At 36.3% G+C, this 12,700-nt stretch overlaps 1 protein-coding gene across 6 annotated transcripts in view; it reads right to left on the reverse strand.

Annotated features, from left to right (window-relative positions):
- Hmcn1 (hemicentin 1) overlaps positions 1-12,700 on the reverse strand; it is a 429,493-nt gene that overhangs the window by 207,415 nt on the left and 209,378 nt on the right. For all 6 annotated transcript variants that reach the window (XR_007212651.1, XM_048358109.1, XM_048358110.1 and 3 more), the window contains 3 exons: positions 10,943-11,056; positions 6,146-6,304; positions 196-390 (listed from right to left, as the gene is read on the reverse strand). Coding sequence is in view for 5 of the 6 variants with exons in the window: in XM_048358109.1 (XP_048214066.1) it covers positions 196-390; positions 6,146-6,304; positions 10,943-11,056 (468 nt within the window). In the remaining variant the exon portion in view is untranslated. The remainder of the gene's footprint in view (positions 1-195; positions 391-6,145; positions 6,305-10,942; positions 11,057-12,700) is intronic.

The following is a 12,700-nucleotide window of genomic DNA, read 5'->3' on the forward strand; positions in this document are numbered from 1 at the left end:
TGGGGTAGGTACAGTTGTGTGGGGTCACTTCAGAGGTTGAATCGGAAACTCCACATAGTATGTTCATTTTATGTCAGAGATGATTTTCAAATACAGCTACTGTCATTTTGCAAAAACTGTAACCAAAACAAGTATGGTTTGACTGGTACAATGTAATTGTAGATATTTATGTAAAATATATCTTCTTTGACCTACTTAAAATAGAGAGAGCTCCTGTTCTCAGCTGGCTGATGGAACTAATTGAAAGAGGCCTTGAGAAAATGGGCATGTGGTCCAGTCGTCGCCATTGGATCTTTGGTTCTGGATAACCCTGAATATAACAAGGCAGTGTCACATTTGAGCCGATCTCTACAGACACGTCAGCAGGTTCTTGTATGAAAACTGGAGGTGCTGAAAGAGATGTGACATTAAAAGCCATTGGTATAGTATTCAGGTATGCTAAAGATAAACCTTATTAAACTGTCAACAGATTGACTTTGAAATGAACCACTGTCCATGAAGTCCTGTGAATTTACCCTGGTATTACTTCTGTATGATTCATAAATAACATTTTCAATGTTTGTTATTCTCAAACATTAAGACTTTCTTATACGTAAATTCGCCTTGTAATATTTTCTAAAATTCACTCCATTGAAGATTGAGTATTCTCAATGAACTTCAATTTTACTAGAATTTTGTTTTAAGAATTAAAATCCAACATGCTAATGTTATTTACTCCTAATTATGATCTTATTCAGTATCAGATTCTTGCTCTTTATCTCACAGTATTAAGGTAGAGAAATGTATGTTTGAGAGACAGTAACAGTCAAAGTAACAGAACAAGAACATAGTCTTTGACAAAGGGAGAAGAGTTTTTTTACATCTTAAGCAAGACAGAAATAATTCATAGTAATTATTGAATTATAAAGCTGACTGCTAGTGGCTCATGCTTGTAATCCTAGCTATTTAGAAAGCTTGAAACCGAAAGGAAGAAAAATCCTGAAGAATCCATCCAAAATGACCAGCAAAAAGTAGGTTTAAGTGGAAGAGAACCAGCCAAACAAGGACAGGCTTTGAGTTCAAACCCTAGTAATTCCAAAAGAAGATTATAGATATGAAGGCTATAAGTGGCCGAGTCATTTAGATAATGAGAAAAATTGAGAGGAAGAAGTAGAAATACATCAAAGGCACTCCTTGGAAAACACAGGAACCTAGAATAAGAAAGAAGCTACCCAAATGTATGAGGTCACCAATATGTCCCAGAAACTTGTAACTAATAGTGAGTAACAATGCTCATGGCTTCAGTCACAGGGAAATGCATTGAGAGAATGGAAGACATCTGCTAATAAAGGATTCTAAGAGACTACTCTAGAGATGGCTCTCTGATAAGATCAATTTAAATCCTTGATTGCAATGACAGTAACTGTAACTTTCAGCGTCCCAGATTTCCTTATGTGTTATCCATTATCTCATTTAATCTTACAATATATCCCTACAATGAATTTATAGATACAGAAATGGAAACTTACTTTATCTGTTTTGTCAGATGGAGTTGAATGACAAAAACAGGATTGCAAACTAGTTTCCACTGCAGAGCCATACTATTCTGTCACTTTAGCAGCCTTCTCTTCTCCACAGGATCTAGAAACTGCTCAGTCATACTATTTAGCAGACTTATCAAAATGACTGCAGAGATTTTTGTCTTCCCTTTTCCTGACACCTAGGAACTTTCTGGAGTGAAGTACTCACTAGTCTAGATCTATAGCTTTTCATAAAATCAGAAAGTCTTAATATCTCTAGGGGGGTCAGGACCAGAGTTTAGGTGTATGGATATAGAAATGGATAGAAAATAAATTTCCAAACAGCAAAAACATATGCAGAAGTCTACAATATGAAGACTAATGAACAAAGGAAAACCCAGTTTACTGGAACAGTATAGTATAGACCGCACTGAAAATGGAGGGACTCTAGGATGTTTACAGCTAGGATGTTCAGAAGGAAAAACAGAGAATTTTTAAAAAATGAGCAAAGCTCAAGTTTTCCTGAAAAATTCCATTGAAACAGGAGAAGCTGTTCGTTGTGGATTTCTTAGAGAACTGCAGTGGATCACAAGACAAGTGCCAGCCCAAGGTCAGAGAGTAAATGCACCAGTATCAGAAAACAAGGCAAATGAGAATAGCAGGCACTAGGTAAGCAGCCAAGACTAATCTGTAACAAGCAAATCTCGAAAATGAGGCAGCTCTTGACAGAGCCAAGAAGTCTCTTAAATACTTCCTATTTCTGAGTGTAGCCAAAAAAGTCTCCACATTACAGTGGTGGATGCTAAATAGATTAATGAAACAGGAGGAAGAATAGGAGCAGAGAGTCCTACAGGGTGCAATGGTGCTAGCCCAGAGGATGGATGCTCTGGGACTTACAGAGCTGAAGAGCATGGGAAGTAGTTTGGTTCAGAGGCAATTTCTACTGCTTTCTGTGCAAGTTTAAGATGATGTCTTTCCAACTCTGGTTGAAATTTTCCAATGAAGCAAAAGGAATAATACAATTTCCTACCTCCTCTTCTTAAGACTGATTATCTTTATGAACTACTGAATACCTAATAATGATTTAGTTAACAATCATGGCACATAAATTATATAGCTCTTAGTTGGATTGTTAATTTATATCTCCATGGTTCAAGTTTGTATTTCTCTTTTGCTAATTTCAGTTTTGGCTTCTTCTAAATATTTACTAGGATAATGTTTGATCCTCTGTGATCCCCTAAACTTTGGTGTGCCAGCACCCTGAGGCCTGCCCAGGGTTAAGACCATGAAACAGCTCTATTGTTACTAAGAGATACCTGAAAACATTAAAATTGTTGGTGCTTGGGCTCACACCTGCAATCCTAGCTCCATGGGAGAGTGAAAGCAGAGACATTACTTGTTAATACTAGCCCAGTTCACAAAACCCTACCTCAAAATACCCAGTAAAAACCAAGCCTGGAAGTGTGGTTGAGAAAACCAGCCTAGTTAGTATAAGGCCCTGAGTTAAACCCTGTACCACAAAATAAGAGTATGGTAATAGTAGTAGTAGCAGCAGTAGTAGTAACAATAGCAACAATAATAATAATACCATGAACAGATTAGTCATCTTGCTCTAAAACTATTCCTTAAAATTAATATAGTTCCCATTAGAGAAAATGTAATACATATTCTCTCCATGGCAACTCTAAAATGTTATCAATCAGAGATTTTCTTTCTTTAAGTGTGTAGACACAATATTTGATCCTACCAAACCACAAAAGACAAAACCACAGTCTAAGACTCATACTCTGGATGGTGTGGAATGCTACAAAAGAAACTGATGACAGGCCAAGTTATTGGTTTGTGTAGCTAATCCTCTCTCCTAAATGACTTCACAATTCACTGTCCCTTTTATACAAAAGATAAAAGGTATTGGAAATTTTCTCTCTGTTGTTCCAAAACATCCATCTCTTAAAGCCATGATATTGAGAAACAGGATAAAAGCCAGTCTCTACAAGAAGCTGGAAGTCACTAATTATACAAGTGTAATTTTTTTATTGTTTGACCTAATATAATTTATGTGCGTTTACAACCCACAAAAACCATCCACAAGCCTAAATAGCTATGTGATACAGATAAAAGCATGTTTTCCTTTTTAAGTCATAAGCTACTTAAATTTAAACCCTATAGTTTTAGAATTGAGATGAATAGTTTTATGCAATACTAACTTTAATTCTTAACTTGTTTCAAGACCTTTCTAAAAAGAAGTTGAAATAGGGAATTGCTTATTAAAAGCCGAGTGCTCTATTTTAAATTCAATGTTACTATGACTTAGTAATTTTGATGTTATAAGTCTCAAAGAATTAAAATAATTAATATTCATCTACAGAATGTAGCATATATTCATCAATCTATTAGTAATAATTGACATGCTGAATCTATACAGGTGGTGATATTTTATCATTACAACCTACATATGAGGTAAATACCATTTATTTCCTTATTTTATAGACAAGGAAAGTCAGACAACCTATTCCAGTCTCTTAACCACTAGACAAATTCTGAAGGAGGCTTTGATTCACAGTGTATCATCTATAACTGTATGTCTGGTATCTTCTGGGATATCTAACAACAGTTTTCTCCGGACAGACATGGTCTAACCAACTTCAGTGAGCCAGTCTGAGAAGAACATAATGGAGAAGGAGGAACAGTCAAAGCATAATACCAGCATAAACAGTGAGACCTTCATTACAAAATAGTTGGTGATTATTTTTTGGTCACCGTCAAGGTTTGAGTATGCAAATAATAAAGTTTGTTTCAATGGCTCTATAAGAATTACTACTGGAATGAAAGTTTAACCCTAGTTAGGGTTGAACTATTTTGATTGGATCTTGACTATGAATGAGAAGAAATCAAAGTTCAGTCCAGTATTTAGAATGAAGCTTAAACACAGAACACTGGGTACCTAGCACAGACATCCATATTGCTTTCATGGATCTCTAAACGATGGCCACAACTTGGAAAAGCCAGAAGCCTAAAAATATTATCAAGAAGACAGTAAGCAAGGTAGCATGTGTAAGAGTCTCAGACTTTCTACAAATGTGGAGGAACAATTATTGAGGCAATTTCTCTGTTCTAGAGAAAGTTCTAGAAGCATGTTAGGTCAACATGAGCTAACTGAGCAGGAAGAAGGGAAGAGAATGTGTAAATGGTGAGAAGTGAAATGTTGCAATAAGGGTTTTACTTGAAAGCAAGTATTCTGTTTCTAACAATCCTGCTTAGCTGAGGCTTCCATGTCTAAAAGTGTTCATGTGCTTTATATCCTGCCAGTTGATTCAGAGATATCCACAGCCCAGAGATCCCAATCTTACGTCCAGGGTAATTTTCATGATTAATCAGTAAGTTCAGTTGTATAAAATGATCTTGTATTGTCCACTGTAGAGTGGGCTTTGTGTTAATTTCCACAAGGACAAAATCACCAAGAATGAGCAGTTTTCAACAGGCAGGCAGTAAAAGGATTCAGATCCTCAAAGATCGCAGAAGAGGAAACAAACCATCACAAAACAAATTGTCAAGAAAAGAGGGCCATAATTTCTAGTTAGACTTAAGGTACCAGAACTAAAATGCTTTGTAAAGGATGCATTTTCTTAACTTTTGTTAGGAAAAAAGCAACTTATGGAAGAAAAATCATAATAACACACACACACATACACACATGCACACATATGTATGAACATGACTTAATAAAACACCATGTTTTATAAATTTTAAGAAATATAAATTTTCAAGTATTTGTTAAAATTAAGCTGCCAGGTTCTTTAAAATGCAAAACAAGGTCTGTTCTATTTCAAGTTTGACCATAGTATGTACAGATTCTTCCTTCCTTTCCTTCCTTTTACTTTCTTCCTTCTTTTTATCTTTCTTCCTTTTCCTTCCTTCCTTCCCTTCTTCTCTCCCTCCTTCCAATTCTTCCTTTTTGAGTAGTGAAATGAAGAGACAAAGGAGAGGGAATTAAACTTCCTGAGTAACCCAAATAGAGTTGTCATGCACACATTGTATCTTCATATGGCAATTGACATTTATGTGTAGTCAGTACTTTCTAGCTGGGGAATGCGTGCTAATGAATTTAAAAAATAAAACAAAAGTACAATCTATTACCTTTGCTGTCATCCACATCTCCAAATTCTGGTCTAAAGCCAGAAAGTAATTTCTGGCCTCCAGATGTTAATGCTTAGGAATCTGATGGTATAAAAGAAGACTACTGATAGGAAAATGGCAAAATGGAGATACACAGGTAAAGTCATAGTCTCTGAGATCAGAAACTGAAGTTCAAATTTCCTAACTCTGCCCCTCCCTAGTTCTGAGCCCTCATTAGCCGCTCAGTCTTTACAACTTGTTTCCTTGACTAGACAATAAATATAATTGTGCCATATTCCTGGATTCTTAAGCCAGTTTAATGAGATAACCCATAAAAAGTTCCTGGCACCATCAAAGTCTGCCAAAATCACCTAGTCAATGCTAACTACTATTATTTTATGAATAGTCTAAAACACTTTCTGTAGCCATTCTGACAAATATTCCTACCAAATTGTTTCAAAGTGATTCAACATAGAAAAACAGCAGATCAGTATCAAAACAAATTGGGCCAATCAGAGCAGGAGGCTTACAGCCAACATCCAGTGTTATCTTCCCAGTTGCCCTTCCAGCATCATTAATGGCTATACATGTATAATCGCCAGCATCCAGATCCTGTGTTTCTTGAATCTTCAAAAGTCCCAGGAGAGGGTCAATAACAAGGAACATTGAAGGCCTCAACTCAAGATCTCCTGTCAAAACAAAGTGAAACAAAGTGAATATTACACACTGAAGTATTTATATAGTTTACTCAGCTAAGTGGTCTGATTTCAAAACTTGTGCTTGAAATTGCTTGCAAAGTTTCTAAAGTCAAGTGTCTTATACAACAGAAACTTTCTATAGTCTAAACCTGGCCCTCTAATGACCTGCATACAAATATCTACCATGGTTGTGCAGAATGCATAGTTTATCATCCAAGAAATGCTTGAGAGTCAACAGGAATTCATTTGGCTCATAATGAGCAAGGTATGGGTTTGCTAAAATCTCTATTATATTGTGAGGAGTTTAAGCTGATTGAGAGAATTCTAAACATGGCTAGGGAAGATGGCACCACAGCTGGATGGAGAAGCTGGGGTGAAAAAAAAAGAGGAAGAATGGATGATATACATCTGACAATGGCCAGAGAGGGTATTGTTACATCAACTCCCAGACTACTTCACCTAAAATCTGTATTATTCATTGCAATGCTTAAAGTTGGACAATGGGGGGTTTGGGAGGAAGCACGTAGGGAGTACATATTTGGGAAATTGAACCACTTGTTGCATTTGACCTCAACATGAGGACAGAATGAACAACAACAAAAAACCGATATCCATCTGGATCACCTGTAGAGGCTGTGTGTCTCTGCTGTACTACAAATCTCCCGAGAACCTCTTTTGAAGGGCTGAAAGCCTCAGTGAAGCTTATGGCTCCTTCTTTCAGAGGCTCTCCTCTCCAAACACTGAAAACAGACAGAATGGCCAGTAATAAAAAAGACAGGAATAGGTATTCAATACCAGCTCAGCATTGATAGAACATTTTTTCTATAAAATAGGTGAATATCCCAAAATCTTCCAGGAGGTTTGAGAGCTTTTATGCTCAGGGTTTTACAGCATTCCCCAAATGTCAAGACTGAAAGGGTACTTTCCAAAATGTCACAGAGCAATCATGTTCCCTGCATCTGAGGGCCATAGGAACAACTTCCTTGGCTTCCAATAAACAAAGAGGCCACAAGCAAGTGATTCTCTAGAACATTAAAATAGCACCCACCAACAACTCAGGGCAACAAATAGGGAATTCTATGTTTATGTAATTTTCTGGAGAGAAGAGGTCAAAGCTATTCTAAGTTTCAAAGAAAAAAGTGCATTAGCAACCAATTAGCAACTATCAGTGCCAAAACAAAGTACTTTTCCAACATTGCAGTATTTAAAACCTACTATCATTTTTTTAAGCTTGCTACTATGTGCTCCCGGAGAATGGGAAGCATCATCTAACTCTGGGTCTGTGAGCCGCTGAGAAAAGTTCATAAATAAAAGCAGATGATGTTGACACGAACTTTCCTCCCACCAAGGGAGGATGCAGCTTGACCTTACTCTTCATCATACATTGAAGCGTTTGGACTAAAAAGCATTTAGATTGTTGGAATTTGTTTTTTCCTTTATATTTCCTTGGTATGTTTCAGCAAATCACATTTTTCAAAGGATAACATAAAGATCTTTTGCTAGTGTTTTTTTTTTTTTTTCAGAACAAAATTGTTTAAAGAATAGTAGGCATGGGCTGGGGATATGGCCTAGTGGCAAGAGTGCTTGCCTCGTATACATGAGGCCCTGGGTTCAATTCCCCAGCACCACATATACAGAAAATGGCCAGAAGTGGTGCTGTGGCTCAAGTGGCAGAGTGCTAGCCTTGAGCAAAAAGAAGCCAGGGACAGTGCTCAGGCCCCAAGTCCAAGCCCCAGGACTGGCCAAAAAAAAAAAAAAAAAAAAAAGAATAGTAGGCATGAAATGAAGTGTAAACTGGTAAACATTAGTTCCTACAGATTTTCAATCTGACCACATTTTGATAGTCTCTCCTTTCTTTGTTGTTACTGGGAAATGAATTAATTATTGAGAAGACAGAACAAAACATAGCCTTTCAAATGGTTAGGAAAAAGGGACATACTCATTATAAGATATGTGTGATAAGGGCATTATACACAGTGAATTCATAAACTTTCCCGATTGAAGACTTTCCACACAGCAGGGTTTCCTTTCTACTGTGGCTTAAATTCAAATCTAGCCTTGGTGGACATAAGGACCAATGTAGTTATTCTAGCATCCTACTCTTTCTAGGAGGAGATGATGATTACATAGTGAACAAAAATGTTGTCTTAAACCCTTAAATGCACTGTTAAAGTTACCCAGGATATCACATGGATTATATTTACTTGTATTCAGCATTTTAGACTAAAAAATTAAAAACATGTGTGAACATATCTTATTAAAGTAATACTTGTATGTTAAATATATTTTATGAAAAATATAGTTTCCCCATTGGTTCACATTTCTGCAAATTTCCATCTTATCTGAAGTTTAGCTTAATAGAAGACAGAACACATACTTGCTCCTGCATTCTCTGAATTGGTCATCATACAGCAATGATCCCACTCACTTGTAAGACAATGAGAGTGAAAAGGATAAATATTCTCCTAGTGTAATGATGAAAATGAGGTTGAACATGTGCAGACTTTGGGAGAATTGTAAGAAGTATCAAACTACATTTAATGAGCCACCCGCCTAAACAAATAAATTGAATTTAATATTTCACCACAAATACCTAAAATGAAGATGTAAAATTGTAGAGACTGTACTTAGGAATTTCTTTTCTTTGATAGTCTGAATGGAATATTGTTGGTTTTATTTTTTTTCTTTTAAATACGAATCCATTTGATCAGAATTGTGTGAAGCATGATACAAAGATATTCTTAAGGTCAAGGCCCAAACCTATTCTTCAACCCTATGGTGTTTATAAGATGGAGTTTTTCTGAACTTCCTCCCTGGCCCTGTGTGTTTTATCTCCCAAAAAGGTAGAATAGAAAGGCCCACCTGTCCCCAGCCCTTTCATTTTGGAGCCCATAACATGAGGAAGGACTTGCCCTCTTGTTTTTTCTGTTGGTGGTCCTGAATCCACTTATCCAACAAATAGCTTGATTATGAATTGTTCTGATGTTGGGGCTCAGAAGAGCAGTGCATATTGAATGATGTGAATGTTGTCCAATACTGTCTTTGTCCCCATTCTATCTCTGCTCATTCATAACTTGGATAGGAAATGAGAAGCTATTTACTGGACCCACTCAATTGCAGTATCTATGACCGAGAGAAGAAACTAATAGATGAATTTCAGAACCTTCCACCTGGTAGCGACATGGCTTGCTGTCTCCTCATTCAGTTTCCTAGCTTTTGTGGGACCATGACAGGTACAAAGATTACATTTTTGGGGAGAATGGACCCATTTCTAAAGAATAAAAACTATGTGTGTTTCTGACAGCAGAAAACTCAGTGCTCTGCAATATTTTTTCAAGGTTTGTTACCATCATAACTACAGAATCACATTTTGAAAACTGTCTCCATAAATTATTTTCTGGATTTATGTAATTAATATCTGAATTTCAAAAATCATACTTGATGTACCATCAATTGAAAGACTTTTTAAATAGTTAACTATTTTAATGATTAAATATTTTTAAATTAATATCTTAAATAAAATTAGCTTATACTAATTGCAATAAGCTTTATTAAGAAGCAAATCTGGAAATGACTTCTTATCAGGAACAAAATGAAGACTAAACATCTTTAGACATACAAAATCATGAAAAAAGCCTTATGTCCTAGTTTCCCTCCCTGCTTTTGATTTATTTTACTTAAAAATATTTATTTTCTGCATAAAGCCTTTCCTTTTCACCTCATGTTCCCCAAGAGTTTGAACTCGAGGTGAATTCATAATTTTGTGATTATGACATCCATTTGTTGCCATGGGGATATCTATGATTTACTAAACAGAATCACAACAATATGGCTTTGTACTACTTAGCATTTTTCATCTGAAGATTAAAAAGTATTTTGCAAACAGCATCTCAATAATCCTAGCAACCTCTCTGTTAGAATGTTTGCAATTGCAGATTTGACTTTCTTTTTTGTTTTCTCTTTCTTCTTATAAATTGGAAAAACTGAGACAGAAACAGAAGCAGGACTTTTACCCAGATATCTACTGTCAACATCAGAGTCTGGATCAAGATCCAAGTTTTACTCACAAAAGCCAAGTAGCATGTTGCTGTTATTTTATTATAGAATCACAGAGATATAATCTTTGTACTACATAGGCAATTTCTATACTTCATACAAAGCATTACTCGTGTTTGAAGAAGTTGACAACCACATTCATTTCTCCTTTTCCTGTAAGCTTGAATATATAAGAAGCATCCTGGAAGATCTAGAAAACTTTTCTTAATAGCAAGAGCTATCATCTCTAAGAAAAGTGAACAAAACTCAGTGAAGCTATTTAAAATGTTAAGGGAATACTCTTGGAAGGGTTTCTACAGGAAACAATCCTAAACTAACAAGGAGACAGTACAGCTGGATTAGCAGAGGCAAACTTTTCCTGCTTTGATTTTCATGGTCCTGTAATCCATACCAGATGTCAAATCCTAAAATTTAGAGTTCAAAATTTTGAACTATTGTCTCCATTGAGATCATAAACACATTTTAATGGGGCTGCTAAGTCACACAACCAAACACATTTTTAACCAATTTTTCTAAAACATTTTTAGAAAAGGAAAAGAACACAAAGTGAACCCAAGATAAATGAGAATGTACCTTTGAACCACTTCACTTGGGGTGGAGGGATCCCAGCGGTTTTACATTCCATAATTGTTGTATCCCCAAGAGCAACCAAGAGTTCACTCTGGACAACCATCAATTTTGGAGCCTCTGAAAAAAACACAAGTACACAAATAGTCATCATCAAATACAAGGTCATGTGAATCTTAGGTCTTCTAAATGAATCAGTGAAAATGTTCCCAGTATTTATGTGTACGTGGCTTTTTCAATGTTTATGAACAGGAAAAATGTTTTATAATGCTCATGCTTAGAGCCATATGTGATAAAAAGTCATTTAGATCAACAAAAAACAATGGCCAAAATACTTATAAAACAAAGTCCAAAATGGACAAAAATCTTTATTCTAGTGAGTGTAAGAGAAATGAATAAAGCTTGGAAAGTTGAGTACCTGTCATAATTATACTAAAGGAACAGACAAGGACACTTAAAACACAGTGTCACTGGGTACTGTGCCTCATGCCTATAATTCTAGCCATGCAGGAGACTGAGATCTGAGGATCAATGCTTGAAGCCAGCTCAGGCAGAGAAGTCTGTCTTGAGCCTAAGCCTCAGTACCCAACACACACACACGCCCTCACACAGTGAGGCCAAAGCAGAATAATAATGGCAACAAGTTGGCTAACATAAGACTTGATGATAATACTAATGTATATTTATATGGATTTAACAATAACATTTCTACTGATTTTAAGGATGTTCACAACCAATTTTGGAGAGATATCTGGAGGCCAAGCCTAATGTTTCAATCTACAAGTAGAATCTTTCAGATTTATTCTACTTTTTCTTATAATGCTTAATATAAATGTCTTATTTTTTCACATATTGTTATTGTAGAGTTGATATACACAGGGGTTACAGTTATATGAATCAGTTAATGAGTAATACTGATGTGTTCTAAAACAATGCAACGTGTTTCTTTGGGATCTCTCTTAGCCTTGTTTGTTCCACTCCCTGAAAAGAGCACATTTTCTCTAAGTTTACCTAATTTTCAGTAATGTCATTTTAAACAAAGCTAATGTCTCAAAAGTTAATGTCTCAAAGATCATGTCTTTGTGTGTTCTACATTATCAGTGATCCCCTCTGCTTTCAAGTCACAGTTTGGTTTTCAAAAAAACATCATTTGGGGCTGGGGATATGGCCTAGTGGCAAGAGCGCTTGCCTCGTATACATGAAGCCCTGGGTTCGATTCCCCAGCACCACATATACAGAAAATGGCCAGAAGTGGCGCTGCGGCTCAAATGGCAGAGTGCTAGCCTTGAGCAAAAAGAAGCCAGGGACAGTGCTTAGGCCCTGAGTTCACGGCCTAGGACTGGCCAAAAAACAAAACAAAAAGAAAACATCATTTACTGGTGCCGTTACCTTTTCACTACACCTATTATATTTCTTGTCTTTTACCAACATAGGACTTAGAGTTAAAGTGGCCTTGTAAGGCATAGCACACTTAACACTCCTATGTCCCAGACTTTGCCATGTTTCCTTCCGGAAATACCCTTTGTTACAACTCTTCAAATTCTTTCAAACCTCACTTAAATCCTGTCTCCTTTGGGAAATATCTGCAGATCCCCCAGTCGAAATTAATCTTCTCTTCTGCCAAACTCATACTGTCTGCTCTGTTGTATTTCTTTACATATCCCCTTACAGCAGACAGCTTCTTGCAAAATGGAGACTTGTTGCTATACTCTCTCCAGCACAGCACTTTTGCACACATGCTCCAGATACTTTATACAGTGAACA

This window comes from Perognathus longimembris, chromosome 11 (assembly GCF_023159225.1).
Source record: "Perognathus longimembris pacificus isolate PPM17 chromosome 11, ASM2315922v1, whole genome shotgun sequence".
NCBI lineage: Eukaryota > Metazoa > Chordata > Mammalia > Rodentia > Heteromyidae > Perognathus > Perognathus longimembris.